This window comes from Anoplolepis gracilipes, chromosome 7 (assembly GCF_047496725.1).
Source record: "Anoplolepis gracilipes chromosome 7, ASM4749672v1, whole genome shotgun sequence".
NCBI classification, from domain to species: Eukaryota; Metazoa; Arthropoda; class Insecta; order Hymenoptera; family Formicidae; genus Anoplolepis; species Anoplolepis gracilipes.
The window spans coordinates 7,282,767-7,304,620 of NC_132976.1; the positions used below are offsets into that span (position 1 = coordinate 7,282,767).

The window sequence follows — 21,854 nt, forward strand, 5'->3', positions numbered from 1 at the left end:
ATGTATAACTTGATATTATGATGACAATTATTAGAATAATAAATTTCATATTAACAAAAATTATAATTAAAAGGATTAAATATCATTAACTCTTTGTAAAGTCAGCGAAAATGTTATATAATTTTCCAACACGGTTATGACCGTGACAAAATAAGACTTCCGTATGTCTATGCTATCTCGTCTACGTGTCTCGACGAACTTGACCTAGTTACCTAGCTGCAGGAATATGTCACGTTTATCTTCGCTGAGGTAACTCATATGACAGCCCGCCGCGTAGGTGGACTTCGATGAAGGAGGAGGTGAGATGATGCGAAGGTACTATAATAAGCATTATAGATACCATATGGTATCATGGAACAAAGAGTGGGTCAAGTTTAATGGAATATAATAGAGTAACAGCGGACTCTCACTTTCACGTCCCCGCAGTCTGCGGATCGCACATACACGAGCAAACATTTGCGGTGCGTATATACCTTCGAGGTCTTCATATGAAGAAACGCTTTTTTTATGATTTATATACAAAATAGCAAAAGCATTTTAAAACTTTGTGCTTAAATAATAATATTTATTGGATCAATTACATTATTAATTTGCTTCGCATTTTCTTCTCTCTACAACATTCAAACACAGGAAAGAAGACAGGAAAAAAATTAATAAGATAATTTTCTACAATATATGTACTGAGAAATATTTATCTTTCATTCGCCAATATAAAATTTTGAACTTGAAAGTAATTATTAAATACGTTTTACGGTCTTCAAATTCTTCGAAGCTTATCTTGAATTTAATAATATGGAGAGTGTTCTTACAGAAGAGTGCTTTCCTCTATTCTCCATTTTTACATTTTTCACCGCGCGCGTTTGAAACATCTTTATTTCATCGTTATCTTCAGCTGACAGATGAATTCTTTTTCCTTTCGCCACGGAAGGAGAGCCGAGGAGGTTGAGGTTTAAAGATATCACAGCAAGGCATTAAGATACGTATCGATTCTGTCAAGTACGCAGCGTTCCACATTTTCCTAATTGATCTCTGCGTGCGGGCAATCTTTTTTTTTTTTTATTAACATTCAGGGGATATCGCCGATACCGCGGGAGATAAGGATCGGGAATAGTTTCTCTTGTTGTTAGAGTCTAATCGGCCTTCGCAAGATCATTGATTCGTCCTTGGAAATTTGGTAAGTGGACCGAAGCAAGAAGGCGAAGGTTTCCAGCACCGAGATGGACACAAGATAAATTTTAATATATCGACGTATATTAGTCGTATAGAGTGTATGATGTGTTTTGTTCCCCTCATATATACATATATATCGTATCGATCAAGTTTAATTTCATTTGAAACAATATCCGTGTTATTCGTGTTTCTCTTGGATTTCTCAATTTATGTACGCACGATATACAATAATAAAACAATGTAACTCGTGAATAATACCTTTTAAAATTACCTAAACTCGACGAAATACATTCAAATTATGATTTTATATAATTGTAGTCAAGTAATATTCTTTTCGTTTAAATTTTTTTCATAAAAATTATTACCTCACAGAAGTTGTTTAAATAGTACATAATACATTTACGCAAATGTTTATTTTTAATTAGACTATATTTATATCTTTATACATTCCACTATATAATGCAATTATTAAATTTTAATACAAAAGACAAACACACAATTAAATTTTTTTCCAACTATAGTTGTAATGTTATAATATGTGCGAAGAGAATAAATCACAGCTCGAATATATGTATATGCTATCTAGAATTATATAAATTTTTGCGGAACTTCTTTAACGAAGTGTAACAACGATAAATGCTTGGTTGTATTATAGAGGAAGAGAACTCTCTGTATATATGGTTGTATATCGCCGCGAAGGTAGGAATAGAAATCGAAATTTCGAGTCCCGGCGGGTATAATTACGCTATTCTGTGCTGTGCGAACTAATAACAGAAACTCTCGTGAACGACAGTTCCCGTTCCCTGATTATCCACTCTGCCCACCTGTCACAGCGATTACTCGTAGATACATAATCCGATCGCCGTTTGCCGATGACAGGCGACGCCGTACAGAACGTATGCACGTGCAAGCTATGATTACACACGATGACCATGTTTATTCGCCGCTGTAACCGGCGCCTGACCATCCGAAGATCTGGAACCGCGATGTACGTGTATTTCATCCGTAATGGCAATATATACAAGTTCACGATTGCAATCACGATCTCCGATGCTGTCGAACGCTACGATGCGCAGCAAATATATCTCGTGCCTAAAAGCATCATCAAGCGCTTCACGCAAAATTATAGATGTAGAAAGCACATTAAATTTAACCAATGTATATATGTGTTGCAACTGAATATGCCAAATCGCTCTCATATTTTATATAACATTTATTTCAACCTATTATATATAAAATCATTTTTAATCTTTTGATTTTATAATATACTAATACAAATATAAATATCTCATAAATGAATATATTAAAAATTTTATTTCAAATTTCTGCTTTATTTTTTATTTCAGCTACATTCATCATGTATTTGCGATATAAAATTGAATATTGATTTCTAAACGTGTTATATATATAAACATAATGTTTTTTTTTTTTTTTTTTTTATCTGTTTAATAACATGTATCAAAGTATTTCTTTTTTCAAATGCAGACCATAGAGTAAATAGAGAAATTTTTAAAAAGTCTTGGAAATTTGAAATAAAATTTTTAATATATTTATTCATAAAGTATTTATATTTGTATTAGTAATTATTGGTCCTTCACAGCTCTTGAACAGTTTATTATTCTTCACATAGACTTTGAATTTCACTTGTTAGACTTTTGCCTTGAAAGTCACACGTTAAGGTTACGTAGGGTTTTATCTATGAATTTCTGAGCACGCGGGTGACACCACGTGTATCAATGGCCACGAATTGAAGGTGAAGTTCACGGTCTTATCAACGCCCCGCACGAAAGCGCGACAAGGGCGTTGGCGGGGACGATGGTTGAGCCCAGTGACAGAGAAAGAAACCGAGGCGAGAAAAGATACGATCGTGGTTGCACGATGTATAAAGAAGCGCCGACATCGACGAAACCACGACACTTTTTGAGTGCCCTCCGACAAAGGCGCAGCGGATCCGAAACGAGATGATTAGCCCAGTGCACTCGAGAGTCATCGTGTCGGCGCTCGTTTTATTCTTTGGGATTTTCACGCGGATTCAAGCCGAATATACTAATCGTAAGTAAATTCTGGGTATATTAATATATTTTTATCATACCAGGTTATTATGTTTTTACACGAGTAATTTCGCTTCACGGTAAAAAAGACACAAAATATAAAATATACTTGAATATGATTAAAGTCTATAAAAGTAATTTAAAAAATTTAATATCTACAGAAAGAAAACGAGAAAATTGCTTATTTTCTTCAAGTTCTAAGAGCATTTTTCATTCGGTGAAAAAAATATATGCTTCTAAAGAAATGAAGTAATCTTACGATAGTTTCGGAATTGCCTAAGGATGAGGAGAATATGTAAATGTTATAACAATTAATTTTTTAATTAAATAAAAAACTGTTAAATTCATTTTAAATACAGTTTATAAAAAAAAAACATTTTTAATATCTCTTAATAATTATTCTTAATTGTGTACAACTAATAATACGTTATTACTGAATACTCAATTTTATGAAAAATTACTTTTTAGCATGCTTTATTAATAAACTACTCATTTTAATCAGGGCTATTAGCATATGAATTATACGCATTTTATATTGTTAATCCTGTGTATTATATTTCTTATTTTCCAATTATGCGAATATTACTTCTCGCTGCAGCATGCAACTCGAAATATGATGCCGCGTACTGTGTCTTATTACGCGCTGTAATAGTAATAACGAAATATACATAAAGCATGTACTAGCACATGCAGAAGGTACTCCTGCGCACTTATTTTCGTAGCTATCCGTGAAGTGGAAACCTAAGGCCTCTTCTGTGGTTCTCAAAGTTTAGGTAGTAAACTTACTTTATCAAACTACAACATCTACAGTAAACTCTGTATTAGTCAGTTCCCTCGAAACTCTGAGAAGCTCGCCAACTATTCCTGCAATTAATTTTTCGAGAACTTATTTACTGCGTGGTATATTATGCAACATACTTCATTTCGATATTATTCCAAGAAACTCGGGTAATTGTATTATCTTAATTTCAAATATACCAGTTGTATCTTTTTATCTATATTGTGTAGATATCAGAAATTTTTCGTTAAATTAATGTGACTCTGATCTTCTATGTTAATTTTTTTATGTTACTAGTAGAGAAAGAGAGAGAGAGAGAGAGTTTTCCAGATAACTATCTTTTGAAATTTAATAATTATTTTTTCTCATTTATTTATTATTACAACTTAATCTTAACCTGCGTATCTCACTTAACGAATGTTGAGGTCTCTCTTCAAATCTGTTACACTATTCTGTAATTCATATTTTTATTCGTAAACAAATTCGTACCAATTAAATATTTTCATGTAATATAAAAAAATATTAACTTACAGAAAATAAATAAAGTAAAATTAGTAAAAAAATCTTTGTGTGTCCAACAAAACTAAACTTAACATACTAAAATACTATTAAGGCTATTTTAAAAGCCTTTATTTTATAAAAAAAAAACAATGTCAAATCTATCACAACAAATGAAACACGCGTATTATTAAATTGTAGAATTGTTTACTTATTTCAACGTGATTTTATTTTTCACATTTTTATAATGAATTTAATCAATAATAAGATTATTAGATTACTTACAAAAGAAAGAAGCTGAGCTGAAATGGTGAGAGGTCGCGACCCGCCAATTGCTCTTTCATTTTAGCATGCACCTACCATTCGATGATTACATTTGTATCTTTTAGCTGTAAAAGAAAAAAAAAAGTATTACAATAAAATTTAAATAACATCAATAGTAACTGGTATAAATAAGTGGGTGGCGAAACATAAGCGGCTTGCGTGTTTGCAAATCGACAATTTTTATTTCAAAAATCGGCACAGGAAATATTGAAATGTATTTTCCGGTAATTGAAACATAGGATGCATAATATTATGCGCATTTTATGAAATGGCTCGTTGCCGCCGTCTCTCGACGACAAGTTCAACCGCTACGACGACCGCTCCTCGTGTTTCTCGGTAGGGTGGCGTCCATTTAACCGAAGTGGAGGCACTAGACGGTGAGCGGAAGTCAATGGAGAATTCGGAATAGAAGCTTGCGGATTACGCTGCAACACCGGAAGTTAATAAACCGAATTTAGTGTTCGGCTTTAGCGTAACGAACGTTCGCTCCGTTGCTGCTTTCCAACCCCAATACCCAGGAATGACTTAACGAGAGAGACTGAATGAGACAATAAAAGGGGATATAAAATGAGAGAAAATATGTATAATCAATTATGTATATATCCGGGCATAGCTTAATATTTCTAAATATCTATTTTCAAAAAATATTTGTTGAATATAATGTTGATTATTTCTCGCACTCACGCTTTAATCAAGTACTTATTAAAGTAAAAGATATTGTTTCATATAATTCAAATTTTTCAGTTTACATTTTTCACTAATAGTAATATCTCTCTCTCTTTCTCTCTCTCTCTCTCTCTCTCTCTCTCTCTCTCTCTCTCTCGATTACATTGATAATTTAGTTTAATCAAATAAAGTGAAACTCGATATTTAACTTTATTGATAACATCCAAGGAAATATTTTATACTTGTATTATGGTTTAGATATTTGATATAGTAGATGAATGTTAAGTATACATGTACCGAAAATGTTACATTTATTGATGCTATTGATTGCTAAATTTATTGATCTAATATGATTAATAAGGCTTGTTTATCACATAATTCTAGTCCTATTTGTAATTTATCTGATTGTAAATATATTATATCTCTTGTTATACTTATTTATATTAATCATATGTTCATGCAAACATGTAAATTTTAAATTTAATTTAATTTTCCATACATTCTATCGAGGCAAAGTAAAAGCTTTCAAACTAGAGAAAAAATTGTGCGTGGTTATATGAATCAGAGTTACCAACAAGTATATATTTGGAGACTAATTTTAAAGATAATCCCTTTTTTTAACAATAGTTCCTTTTAGAGATACATTTTTTTACATATGAAATATATTTTTCAATAATTTTGGCATCATTTATAACGTGTCGTTTAATATCGATGAAATTTCCACTTATTCAAACAGGTAGATACAAGAACGGGTAAATATTTCATTCCACGTGTCAGAATTCAACGGCCAACCGGCCGAACGATCGGAATAAAATGCATACGCTTGGAAAAAATGATGGAATTAACGCGCCGCAAAAAACTGTCTCCCATGTTGATTTACGTCCTAAAAAGCCCTCGTGCCAGAGACAGCACGTTGATAGATTATTTGAATAACACGTCCTGGTGCATAATGTAGATTGTATAGAGTGTCATTATCTCGTTTACAATTCACTCTTTGATGCGAAATATCAGACAGAGCGACTGGGTGAATTTAATAAAGCTAATTATTTGTTTTACCGGCAATAAAACGGTCGTTTCCATTAAATATTTAAGCACTATATTATGTGAAAGCGAAGCAACGTGGTTTATTCATCACATCGACAGCTGCCTACCAACTATTCCTTCACTGAACAATTACACTGATCGTTATGGGCATTAATTTTACGCTTCGTGACTGAGTAATCAACCGCGAGGTTATGCGGGGTTGGTACAACATTTAAAATAATTAATCTTTCATATTGTCGCTTACTGAATAAAATTTTGATAATTATTATCACTCGACAGATCGTAATCAGCATCTGGCGCCCATTAAACAAATTATATTATTGTTTGAAATTCTATGTCTCGAAATTCTGCGTATGTTATTTATTTATACGCAAATATATATCCTGAGCATTATTAAAATATTTTCCCGAAATTCGGAAACAGATGACTCGTTTTATAAATCCAACGATTTATAAATAAAAGATAATCAGTATTACATGGAAAAATATTCCTCGCATGAACTATTCGACTCGCGGGCAGCTACCGTTATTTCGTTCGATAAACAAATTACGTTCCCGCGTAAATTACGTTACTGTTACTTCGCCTGCATATACGGCCGTTATATAAACGTATTGAAAATTGAAAAAAATGTATTTTACTATTTGAAAAAAAGTAATAGCATTTTTTATGGCAGTGCCACTGACAATGAGCTTGAAACTGAAAGAATAAGCTTACTTATAATATATATATGTACATGATAGATGAAGAACTGAAAAGATAGTCGCGTTTTCGAAATATTGAGACCTTATGTAGGCGAAAGGTGAGTGCGTACGAAATAGAAAAATGGATGTGGATAGCCTTGTCAAATGTCGAAAGTTGACAAGTACGTGATCTTGACGAAGCTCAGTAATTCTCCATACTATATAAGTGATTGTTTCAATGTCAAAATTTATGACGAACGGTATCAGGCTTCTAATCCGCACGAGGCTACAAGAGAAGGCTCCACAAAGTTCTAATATCAGTAAATTTATAACTTATTGATAGAAAAAGCTAGCAATATTTACTCATGAATTTCAATGATATAAATACAAATTCTGGAGATTTTTTAGCATATGTGCAAAATTTAGTATATTTTTTCTGAAACGATTTACAATTATCTCAAATTTTTATTTTATTTTCTATTCTACTGTTTTATTATATATTTGTCGAATGAAAATAATAGCATTTTTTTTATATTATATACATTTAATAAGAAATTTGTATGTTATGTGTATAGAAAAAAATATCGAATTTATAAACCTTATTAGATGGATATCGAATTATAGGTGAGATATAATTATATTGTTTTTGATTCGGAGTAAAATTAGATAAATAGTCTTGTTATAAATTTAACAATGTCATATCTATTACTGTACAAATTTTTTTTCAAATTAGCACAAGAAAAACTTGATATAATTAGGGAATAATCTTCAAGTAACAATTTTTATCTCGATTAATTTTTCAGATGAGATATCGAACACAAAATTGTTTCGACAGATGTCCATGTTTGCCTCCAGATTTATCTTATTGTTGGCAAAGAATCAATATCGAGTGGAATTTAATCTCATTCGTATCTAAGATATTCAAGAGAGAGAGAGAGAGAGAAAAGAGAAAGAATATTACGTGCACAAAGTCGCTGATCATAGAAATTTGTGAAATTAAGAAAAATAGTAAAGCATTCAAATTTTTTCCTCTATCAATCATCCCAATCAGTTATAAAAATGATCGAGCGACATTGCAATATTCCTCGCGTTATTATATGACCGCACAGATCTGCAGAATCCAAATTGCCAATACAACACAAGCGTAGTGCGACTTGGGCTGCCAAGATATCGCCGATTTACAGCCACGATCAGATTTTCCCAAAAACACGCGAAAAGAGAGAGGTCTTTTTTCTCGACACTCCCTGAACACAATTCGATCCGGCCAGAAAGGATAAACGGGGCGGCTCGGCGTTCAACCCGGCTACCAAACCGAGGCATCGGCTCGTATTATCATGATCGCGTCCCCGAGCTGGTTTTGACATATCTATTACGCGTTTCGGAATAGAGGCGACTTCGAATTCTATGCCACCCGCTTCGCCCTCCCGCCATCCTGGCCGCTTCGACGTCCTTTCCTCGTCCGTTGTGGAAGAGCGACGGGGATGGGAAGCGCGGTGGTGCCGGCGTAGAGGTCCAATTAATCAGTCGGGGCGTGAAACGAGAAGGGGGAGGGGAGGGTTGATTCGGAGGGGTGGGCGGTTTAAAGAGGGAGAAGGGCAGGAGAGAAGAGGGAATCGGGACGCAGGCAGGGGCGTCGCAGGAATTGTAGTGACAGATCCGCCGTATCTGTCCCTATCTGCTCGGGGCATTAAATTCGCGCGACGCCAACGCCGTGCCGCCACCAGAGAGGATTCATTCGAATCGGTTAACATTCCGGTAACGCAGCGATTCAGCTTTCAATTAAATGCAACGCCGTTAACAGACGCCGCCGCACAACATCGAGACTGATTTTTAAGAATGTAATTTCACTAATTCTCCTACAAGTTTATTTTAGAAAAAAAAAAAAAATGAAAAAGAATTGGTAATACGTTATTATCAAAAGAATACTTCTCGTTGAATATACTTTAAATTATTAATCGAGCCGATTGCTTGTTCTTTTGCAAGAACAGAATTGAATCGATTATAAAAACACAAATTTTTTATTTACTTTTTCCAATAGCAAATCAGAATTTAATTATAATTGTTCTTTTTTTGGAAAGATATTTTTATGGAAACTGGAAATTATATAGCAATTGTTAAACCTAATCTATAACTAATTATAATCTAAAAATTATATTGAATTGTATTTATGTGAAGCTACAATTTAATTAAAAAAATGATAAATACTATTATAAAGATTTTTTTACATTCCTTCTGCAATGACTTAGTCAATTACGATTTGTTGTAATTGGGGCAAATTAATTGTGTATACTAATTAATTGATGCATATTATTAATAACGAAAACAATTTATGATTATTGCTCGCGGTAATGATAACGATTTATAATCGCCAATTGCAGTCGAATATATCTTCATTTTGACTGCATCTATTAGTGATAACATATTCATTTATAACTGAATAAAATTTATTTTAAATGAAATATTTATATTTTTTATTTTTTTATCAATAAATATTTACATAGTTGATGTTTCTTTGACTTTCTTTAATCTTAATTTATTGATGTAGCTTTCCTCATTCTAAAGTTCTTAATTAAATACTTTGATAGCAACAACAAATATAAGTGAAACGAAGTGAGGTAAATAAAAAGTAAACTCTTTAACATTTTTCTAAGAGTGGCAAATCGACATTATTTTTAATTTTTAATATAAAAAATAATAAATCATATAAATAAGTTTAGCGAAAATTATATTATTATTAAATATTAACTCTCGCGAAATATCTTCAACGAAACTTTGTCATCAACTGAATTTAATATGAATAGAGTGTACGCTATTAAAATCTACTATAGATTCATCTTTAAAACTGGTTACAATGTCATTCAATCGTTTGTCAAGATTTCTATTATGTGCGGAAGTCGCTCTAGCCATTGAAGCCATATCACGAACATTAATCATCAAATACTAGAGACGATCAATAAGCTGTCAATATGCTCTCATCAACAAGAGCATGGTAACTCCGTATGGTTCGGAATAATCAAAACATAATATGACGATATTATCAGTATCTAAATCAGTAGCAAATACGATTCGGCTAGTTTTCTAAATTTCTTTCATAAACTTGCAAACAGTTGTCCTTGTTGATAAGATGCAGAATAAATAAAGCATAAAATAAATAAGATACGCGGATAGGATAAAAGCCATGAAACATAAAATTCTTTTTTATACATTCGTAATGCAGGAATTCACGAATGCCAGTTTTAAAATTCTTGCATAAAAAATATACAAAAAAATGAAAATACAGAAAATATACTATTATGAAGAGAAACGATATCTTAATCTCGTAAAAGTTTATAATAAGTTAATTTTTATATAATAATTTAGAAAGAAAGTGATATTAACAAGATGAAACATTGAAAGTAGCGTTAAATTATACAGCACGTCATCCAATTTGGCGACTCTCTGGATACTCTCAATATGTCGATATTCATCTTTGCTTCGTTTATGCAAAAAAGGAAAAAGAGAACGACATCTAAGATCATGCTATCGATCGATGTGACATTAATGGCTTTGTATATCGTGCCAGACGTTGCAACGAGATCGCCGAGGCAATTAATCGTTACCGAGTATTAACGAGGAAATCCGTATTTGATATTAGTCGCAGATGTTCCATGCGGTAGAAGCGGGATACGAGAGGCGAGAATTGTCGGAGGTCAGAACGCAGAGCAACGAGAATTTCCATTTGTCGTGAGCATTACGAGAAAGGGTGGACACTTTTGTGGAGGTTCCATTCTGAATTCCAGATTTATTCTTAGCGCCGCGCATTGTTTATGCTCGTAAGTAATATATATTATAATTACATTTTTTTTAAATTAAAATGGTATATATAAAAATGGGGTGAATAATAGAGAATAGAGTGTGTCGTATGTATATGCAAATGTGTGTGTATAATATATATATATATATATATATATATATATGTAAATGCAAAATATTATGTTCTTAATTTTGCTTATACACTTTTGCAACAAGTTCTCAAAAGAGGCATCCCTTTATTAACAGAGAGAATACCCAGACTCTAAAGACTAAATCCTTTACAAAGTAAGCTTTAATTTCAACGGTCGATCGGAAACTTACAATTTCTTGACAACTTTTAATGGAATATGCGCATATTAAATCTTGTTAAATCCGCTAAAGGTTGTGATACCTGATTATTATATCTCAGAAATTATTTATAAAGTGTTCCATATCTGACTTTATAAAAAATATTTTATTACATTTTAGTTTTCTTAAAATTTTGTGACTAATAGTATTTTGATTTTAATGGAGTGGTGAGATGTTTGATGTTAAAGAAAGCTTATATCACGATATATTTATTAAAGAAAAATTAATTTCAAAATGTAAAATAATTCTTGTTGTTAATAATAAGCAAGATTTTTTGTAATTATTATGATATTATTAATATGTTTCAAATATTGCTCGCTTTCTTGTTTTTTCTCTTTCTCTCTGCGATTAGATCTACATATCGAATATTGTCTGTGCGATTATTAAAATCTATGATTATTGTGAAATTTATTCAACTTTATTTTATTCATAATTCGTTAACTTCATTTTAACGTAAAGTTAAATTTATGATAAAAAAGCACAATTGCGGACGGAAAAAATATGCATGAAAAACTATTAAATTTATTCACGAATAAACATTTTAAACAGTAACTGTAATATGCATGTAGAAAAATTATGATCAATATAAAAGTCACTGTAAAATTTAAACAACATCGCGGAAGCGTTCCTTTATTATACGGATATAGCAGATAGGTGCAATTGTGTGTCTGTATGCGATTTTTATTGTCTTGGTATGTCAAGAGCAAAGTTCAAATAAAACAAAAAAATCTTTCACAGCAAGCATTATGTTCTCATAAATTTTTTCGTACTATTACTCACTAATCAATAAGTACAAATTGCTCCTAATGAAATACATACAATATTGGCGAGAGAGAAAGAGAGAAACAGCAAAGACAGAAAGGTGAATACACATATTTGTATGGATACTATAAAAATTAATTTTGTTTAAATCTCATTTTAATATGAGATAATAATCCAAAAGTTAGCATTACAAAAGAGAGAATATTTCTAAATAATCTCTAATATAAAATGAATACATAAATAAAAATATCAAAATTAATTATACAAAATTAATGAAATGAAAAATAAAAAAATATATTTTATCTTCACATATACATATGCTATAATATATTTTTCAAACTATAGTGAAATGCACATATACATATACATATATTAAATATTCTATTTTCTATATTATCTAACTGTTATCAGCAAAACAATTATTGTGTCGATCATTGAAAAAATATTACGACATCTATCTTTGAACAAACAAGTTTGGTTAGGCTTTGGCTAAACGAGTAAATGTAATAATAAGTACGAATGATTATGTCGTGCATTAAATGGATAACAATCACTATTATTGCGTAGCAGATGAGTTTACTACCTCCGCGGTGATATATGCGGGACACCTTTCGTGTAGATATAATTAAACAGGCGAACAGACCTATAGCTGTGTGAGCAACAAAACGTGCAGATATTGCGTATCCCTTTCGGTTACTGGACAGATTACAGAGGAACGGGATGGAGAGGGCGATATATAGGGGCCTTCCGGGGGTAGCGAGCGACTGTAGAGAGAATTCAGCGCCGAGCTTTGGCGTTGTAAACCATGATTGCGTGTAGATTACAGACCACTCAGTAATTGCTAGCAGCCATGCAAAATGCACGGAAAACATTGTAACAAGACGCGAGGCAAGGGAATATGAAAATGAGAGCGACTGTCTGACTTTCGTCATATTTTATTAAATCCTTCTCTCCTTCACTTTTAGCTTTGCCTTTTTTTTCTCTGCTTTCCTTCTCTACCAGTATACAAAAATAAGATTATTTCTAACATCGATGATACTTAACATTCACTGCGTTAAATTATGGCAATTAGATTCTTGATGATTTGTCTCATTGTATCTATCGTGAAAGAAGGCTTACAGAATAAATTTCGTTACGATTTACTTTTTCATCTTAAATTTCAATAATGCAGCAGTGAATAATCATTTGCTATGTATAATTTAAAATTCATTTAATATAAATAAAACTAATATTATCATCATATAATTATCTTTGTTGCAGAACTTAAATCTCCTAAATGATTGTTGACTGACAAAAACTGATTATGTAAATTACATGCAGAAAGATATGAATTTATGCATGAAAACAAATATATTGTTTATTAAAATCCGACAAAAATGTAGATATAATTCAAAATAGTGCGTACAACTGCCATAACTCAAACTAGCTGCACACAAAATAGAATTCATTGGATTAGCGAATAACCTAAACAAATTATCACGCGCTATTCTATCAAACTGATGGCGCGGCGACCAATTATTATTAATACAATGCCCGTTATGAATAATATGGTTGATTAATCGTCACGCGAGTAGGTATGAATTATACCCGTATGGCGATACAAGAACTGGCAGCCTAGCGACGCAGAGTCGATATTTCTCGTTCGGCATATCGCACGGTAAATTAATGTTCAACAGTACCTTATTGCTAACGTCATTCTCCGTGCAACGTTGCGTAATTCACGGCTGCGTCGCGATGCCGATATAGTGGTGCCAGGAGAGCCGCACGATATTTAACGAGCCGAACCGAAATTAATTCCAATCGATTTACCGATTCAGCATCCAATTAATTTTTAACGAAGCCACCAGTATGTAGAAAAATAGATCCGCTGTCGCACTCCCGGATAGCAAATATTGTTCTCGTACAATAAAAGGAGAACGCACATGTGTAATTTATTTACAACAGTGTATGCTCAGTAATTAAGCCTCGTTTTATTATAATAATTGCAAAAGAGCGACGTTACCTAATTCTGCTTTTTCATTACTTGTCTTTTCTAAATAAATAGAAAAAGATGTATGTAAAAATATGAAGAAGAGAAAAAAATAATAAGTTTAAAGTAAGTCCGTGTGGGTGCATATATATGCGTGTTTGTGTATATAGTGAGATTAAGTTTGATTTCATTTAATCTCATTATATATATTGATCTGGGATTAAAGCAAAGTAATTTTCATGCATCTCTATATTTAGACATTGTAAAATATTTAATAATTAATTAACACATATTAATATCTCATTTATTGTCAATCCGATTACATTTTGCATTTGGATTTGCGTGTATTTCACTCATCATTGTATAGATGAATTATATATACATACATATACATTGTAAAAATCAATAGACAAAATGCAATTCGGTTTACAACAAATAAGATATACTAATAATACATACCTTATTAATAATCATAAAATATTACTTATAAAAAATATATACGTTGCATCAATATAAAATGACTCCTAAAGATAATCTTATTAAGAAAAATGTACGTAAAAATATGTATTTAAAAAAAAAAATTGAAACATGCTCTGTCATTATTGTTATGCATGTACTTGATATCGAGACACTACCGCGTCTTTTAATATAATAAAGCGTATATGTGATCTCAATTTCTATGCTAATGTTGCGATATATTTGGAATTAATTTTTTGTTAACAAAATATCGGCCTATTTAAAGCCAACATTTATGTCAACGCTATAGTTTGCCTAAATAAATGGCATTGCTGCAATCGTTGTGCTCCTCGATGCAACGCCTGAACGGTCGCACATTTTAATTGGAAAGGCGCAGCATCAAGAAGAGAAGGAGATGCATTTGAAAGTAAACCGTATAATCCGCGAGCCGTGGGACAATAGCGGGGATTCGACGACGATGGAAAGGTCCATTAAAGCGGCTTTGTAAGGAGCGGCGCGGCGAAACAGGGGCTGGAGAAACTTAGAAAACACTCCGCGATAAACTCCTAAGGAAGAGAAGGTGAGGGAGGAAGGGGTTGCTTGACGAAAGTGGAACGGTAGGGTGCTCGTGAAACATAGTGAAGGAACCTTGGGGTGGAGAAGGGAGAAGAGACGGGTACAACGGATAGTCTTGACGGAGGGGGTGTCGTAATTTTGTTAATTATTCAGAGGTACCGTAGACCGATTAATTAACTGAAGCCACTCCGGCCGGGTCAGGTATTCAAGAGAGCTTTGCAGACGCGAACGCGACGTTCGAGCGGCACAAAAATCCCGGTTAAATAATTACCGACGTTTCTGGGAAAGAAACTGCGAAAGAGAACCGGAATTCGTTGGTGCAATTGAGGGGGCCATGAACGGGCGCGAGTGATAGCGAGATATTAATCGCCGCGAATAACTTTTTGTTCCTTAAAAATTTTAAATGCATACACGCGATTTAAAACAAACAAGAAAGTGATAAAAACATCGTTGCGTTTTTCGCATTAAGACGCAAATATCAATTTTTTGCAACACTATTTTATTTCTCATTCATTGTTTTCACTAGGTAACCACAAAAATTCATGTAGGTGGCATAATCCGAATGTTTCGAGGTTTTACGAATGAAAGTCTTCATGTTAAATTTTTTGGTCGAATTTTATAAGCCGTTATAGTTACCAATATACTTATATCTTCATTCTTTTCACTTCTAATTTTTTTATTCAATTTTTGCCAAGTAATAACTGTGAGCAATTAGCAATGATTCTATATGATTCTATATACATATAATATATATATAAATCATATAAAATACTCTTTGTTATTTAATTGTGTTATTGTTTACTTTGAAATCATTGCATTGCTTTCTAAAACAAAAACATGGATACACGGATTTTATTTCTCACCCGCGCACATCTTTACAGCATTATTTAACATCAATACTATGTTTTCCAAATCGTGTAATTAATATTTTTTACATTCTGTAAAGTATATAGGTTTTTTCTAAAGAAAGACAGAAAGGACAAAAAAGAAAAATCAAGATATTTTGATAAAATTATGAATATAAAATATAATTTAATTATATGGTAATAAAAATTATTACCCATAATCAAATATATTAGCTGATAATACGCCGTATCATTCGCAAATTGAATCCGTCTTCACTTTAATTTCAGCGGCACGAATAAAATTCCAGTGAGACAATTGCGCGTCACGCTAGGCGCACACAATTTAAGGGCTCCAGAAATACCAGCCGCAAGACACGAGAGCGTCATAAACGTGGTGTTGCACCCTAGTCATAAATGCGGCAAGTATGTTGACGATATTGCTCTGCTAGAACTTGCAAGACCGATCAGCTGGTCGGACAGCGTGAAACCCGCATGTTTACCTGTGGCCACAGGAACACCAGGATATAGCACTTTCGGTGGTATGGAGGCCACAGTTGCAGGATGGGGCTGGCTCGGAGAAGACAAAAACATATGTGAGTAAATAATTGTCCCTCTTTTCCGATTATAACTATGGAACGATTGTGTTTCGTGAGATTAGCTCTGATTACGTCAACTATTCGAACAGAATTTTGATGTCTCATCAGATAAGATGTCATTACATATATAATGTTGCTTAAAACTTTTTTTAATATGCTTTATAATAATGCTACATGTGTTAACGTGATTAGAAGGTTAAAATATTTTATTTATTATTTATTATTTGTTGGAAAAAACTCCAAAATTAAAGGAAAATCATGTCGCAAAATAATCAAATCGAATTTTATTATATTATTTCTATGTCACAAATAGCAATATAATAAATATAGAATGAATTTAACTTAAGCATTTTATCATATACTTGTCTTTTATTGACTTATTTAAATGAAAGAAGTTTGACTTATAAATATTCTACTAATGGAACTTTCTATCAGAATCAAAACGATATTCATCAATATTTATATTCAAGCGTTTTCAAATTCCGATTTTTATCAATTAATAATAATTGGCATATTTCGAAATATGCAATGTGGGCATTTTTTATATACAAATACGCGATTGCAACATAAATCACGCAAAAATAAATCCATATTAGAATGTAATAGATGTTAGAATATGAAGATTTTTGATCAATTTATGTTCATAATTACTTGAGATAGATTGTAAGCCTGAATTCAATAAATTTTAATCAATTTTCTTCAATCTTTTAATCAATCTTGATTAATTGGTCACTTTTTTTAACACGATAATGTCGAAGTGACGAAACATGCACCAAAATTGCCATAATCATAAAAATTTCTGAGTGTCAAAATTCTCAAGTACGTCAAATTGAAATCAATAAAGTGGCCAAGAGGTCATCATAGCCATAAGACAAAAATCATTAAGTTGCGCTATTTCTGGAAAAAAGTTTTTTTAATTTTCTACCAATGTATCAAAATCACAGTTACAGAATATTTTATATATAATAAATTACGAGTTTTCCTGAATATCAGAGCTACCCAACACTATAGTTTAAACAAATATCTAGCTTACCGCGATTTGTTATTTACATATATTATTATCCTTTATTTACATTTATTATTGTTATCGTTTATAGAGAAAATAAAATTTATCTAATTAAGCTAAATATTGTCGGCACAAACAGTCCTTATTTGCACAATTATTAATAACATTTATTTATATTTCAATTAATTGTAAGTTAAAATTAACAAAGTTCAAATTGTTAGTGATTTAAAACAAATCTCGTCTCGGGATATGCGAAAATTTTTGTCGATGAAAAAAAGTTGCTGCGTATACTGAATACGATTGCCATTATGTTCCAGACAAGAGAGCAGACGTGCTGCAGAAAGTAGAGGTTCGCGTGGTAGCAAATAGTGTGTGCAGCGAATGGTATGCGAGTCAGAACAAGTCGATCCACGTGGAATCAAAGCAGATGTGCGCCGGTTGGGAGGAAGGCAAGAGAGATTCTTGCTGGGTAAGTAAAAAGGCATTCTATTGCCACAATTCATCTTCGGGTGCAAAATGTTCGCGTGTGCATTCACATTTTTTGCATTTGCGCATCGTTGCTCGCTCGGCGCCGCTTGTCAATCGCCCGATCACGGAATTCATGGTTCGTCGGACGGGCGCGACGCGAATTTCAATAAATATCCACGATACCGTGGTAATGCGCATACAATGCTGTTCGGGCATGATAGCCGACCATGCCGGATGATACCGGTTCCCGGTAATTGGATCGTATATAATTGCATCGGCCTCGCTCTGCGGATCTCTAGCGTCGACTGATATTTATGCAAAATTGGAACAGGCATCGCGGAAAAAGAGTGATAACGTTTACTAAAAGAACAACAAATATTGTATGAGTTTTCTACGTTATCGCCTTCATTGTTTGCATACGATAAGATATATAAAGAACATTGATTCAAAAATCTTTTAAAGAACTTTGTTTACAAAATTCATATTAACATTAATGATATGATGTGTGCTGTACAAGTGAAAGATACTGTAACGAGCAAGAAAAACGCAATTTTTTAATAGACAATTGAATTGAAGCTATATTGCTCATATGCTTTTTGATATTAGAAAGATATTAATAACGAATTATATCAATGCACGCATATGCATGTGTATGTTAAACACTCATATAAAAATCGTGCTATTTTTTCTTTACGTTAAAAGGAATGTATATATACACGTATTATACTAATCTGTAAATCAATCTTGATTTTCTTGTAATTTTTTTATATCGCATTCTCTCTCATGGGAATAGACAATGCACTTGCCCTGTCGCACGAAATTCACGTCGCCAATTAAGGCAATAGTTTGTACGAAGGAGAACTACTTTCCACGAGAATCCTACCGTAACATTATCAAGTCGACGTCTGTCGGAACAAAAATAAGAATACTACCCCTCGCCTTTTTGTCCCCGATAAGTTTTCTCCGTGTCGTCATCGCGTTCTTATCAGCAATTTCTATTTCCTCTAGATATTCCCGGGAAAACAATCGAGAAAGAACATATTGCTTCGAAATATATCAAGGAGGAAAAAGTACAATAGGACTGAGGGTTCCGATGGGAATTGAGATGTGCTAGATTTTTTTGTTTACTTCGTTTACGCGAAAACTAGGACTGGCAACTATAAAAATTGATTTCACTATGTATCGAACGTAACGCGATTGAAATTATAAATGATTCTATAATATTCCAAGTGTATCGAAAAATAGCAACTTATTTCTTTAATATTTATATGTAGATATCATTTTAATATATTTGTACTGCAAGATATAATTATTTATTGGTTTGGATAAATAGTAATGCCGTTTTTTTGCAATACACGACATTTTTGTGTTTTACAAAGCACTATTTCTAAACTATAAAATATGCACATATTCTGAAAGCTAAAATTTTAACGTGATTTTTAAAAATTATTACGTTTGATACAATGTTCTTGAATGAACTTTATTTTGAAAAAAATAAATGATAAGGTGTCATTTTCGAGCAATTATGTTTCTTTATTTTCAAAACTATGATACAAATCGAGATAGAAAATTTTTTAAATGAAAATCAATAGTTTGTACAATGTTTTTTTCTTTGTGATAATAAAAAAACATAATTGCCTTAAAATATATCTTTTTGTTACCTATTTTCAAAATAAAGTCAATTGAAGAAAATTTAACCAAATGTAATGATTTTTTAATTATATTGCAAAAAATAACAATATTACTTTTTGGTCAACTCAATATTATATACATTATTTTTATTAACTTTATTTTTACAAAATTAGAAAGTATAGAATCAGAGAAAGTATTATATTTTATTAATCATTCTCGACAGTAGGAATATTTTAATGAGCAAGAGAAATATTTTCTATTAAAACTTATTTAAAATTATTTTTCTTCAAAAATTTTACAAGGCATCAGAGGCAATAAATTTTTTAAGTAAAAAAGAGAAAAACAACTTATAAATAGTTATCTGAATCAATCAGTTAAGTAAACTTAATACATAACTTGGTAACAATAAATTATGCCTAATAGCCCGTTATTTCCAACTTGTGAATTTTCATCAACGAGATTTATGATTCGCGTATGTAGAACAATACCGAAATTTACCGTAATGGATATTCTCACAACCCTACAATTATATTAAAGCAAGTGAAATTTGCATCGTTTAACCATGTTATTTAACTATGGAAGCTTATGGAATGTGCGGAGATGACATTGCACACATCCTGTATTTTATTCTATAGGCTGACAGCGGCGGACCCCTGATGATTAGAAGTCATCCTACCGGACCCTTGATGGTAATCGGGGTCGTGTCGAACGGTATAGGCTGCAGTAGACCACGACTTCCTGGGATTTATACCAGAGTTTCGGATTTTGTACCTTGGATTACGCAAGAGATTCAATCTGGTCGATAATGGAAGAAAGTACAAACACATGATTTATATCGGTATAATTCCGTCTAAGAACGAATTAAATTCGTGTCGATGATTAAAGTAACTACCTCAAATTAATAATTTTTCTCAAGCTGTATTGCCTATATTATATATTTTATTGCCTATATCAATAACGCTAATATTTTAAAACTTAGAATCTGAGATTATTATTAAGAATTTTTAAAAACGTTTAAAAGACTTAAAAAGTCATTAAAATGTTTTCAAAACTTTTGGATATGCATCTAATTATAACTGTAATATATGTAGAAAAAGCAAATTGATTAAACATATAATTACATAGCGCTAGTCAATTAGGATAAACAGTTAATCTGTTGTCATCGATAAAAAACGAATTCCTGATTTCTAAGAACAGTTATGTGATAATATTATTAATATTCCGTCATATTGATAAAATATATTTATTATTTATATTACTATAATTGAATAGCAAATACGACAATCGTTACTAATTATTTGTAAGATATGTTTATATTATTATTAGGTTATTATTCTCTCTCTCTCTCTCTCCCCCTCTGCTTACTTTCAAAACCTATTATGTAACAATATCGTTGTGAACAAAATATTAATGCAATATATAAATTGCTTGTGATTAAATATACATATACATATTTCAATCATGATAAATATTTATATATTTGCATTACAAGAAATTTCATAGACTTGTACGTATTTTGTATTTTGTAAATGTTTAAACTTTAAGTGTGCCGTAATTTGATATATATCATAAATATATAAAGTGCAATCTGTAATTTTTGTTGTATAGAACATTTAGATAATGTTTCTATCAAATCGCATGCACTCGACTATTGCAAAATAATTAATGATTAAATGTTACCTACCAAATATTATAAAATAATCGTTTTTATATAAAACAATTTTAAAACATGTTAAGCGATTATATTTTAAACTGTTTTAAAATTAACAAAGGCAATATTTAAATACTATACATAATACGTGAAATATTATATCGAAATATACGTTTATGACAAAATTTTACCTGAAATTTTTCTAAGTACTTAGCGTACGTACTTGCTAAAATTCATTATCCGACTGAAAAAATATGTTACAGATAAAAACAATTATAAAATTATTTTCGGTTAAGTAGAATTCAACAATGGAAGTTTATTAAAAAATACCTGCATGCAATCATCACGTACATGTATGCGTATGTGTATTAAATTCTTACAATATAATGAAATCATACAATGCTATCGCACACACACACACACATACAAAGTAATTATCTATTTTAAATGAATACTTGAAATATAAGAGAGAAATAAAATATAAATTTAAAAATTCCATTTACATTCAGTAGAACTGTATTGATGCATGTAGGATTGATTTA

The 21,854-nt window shown here is 31.7% G+C and overlaps 1 protein-coding gene across 1 annotated transcript; it reads left to right on the forward strand.

The window, feature by feature from the left end:
• Positions 1-3,079: 3,079 nt before the first annotated feature.
• Positions 3,080-20,467, forward strand: LOC140667665 (clotting factor G beta subunit). Its single transcript, XM_072895807.1, has 5 exons — positions 3,080-3,222; positions 10,846-11,023; positions 16,248-16,552; positions 17,879-18,030; positions 20,297-20,467. The coding sequence occupies exons 1-5, from the start codon at positions 3,132-3,134 to the stop codon at positions 20,465-20,467; spliced, it is 897 nt and encodes a 298-aa protein (XP_072751908.1). The 5' UTR covers positions 3,080-3,131.
• The last annotated feature ends 1,387 nt before the right edge of the window (positions 20,468-21,854 follow it).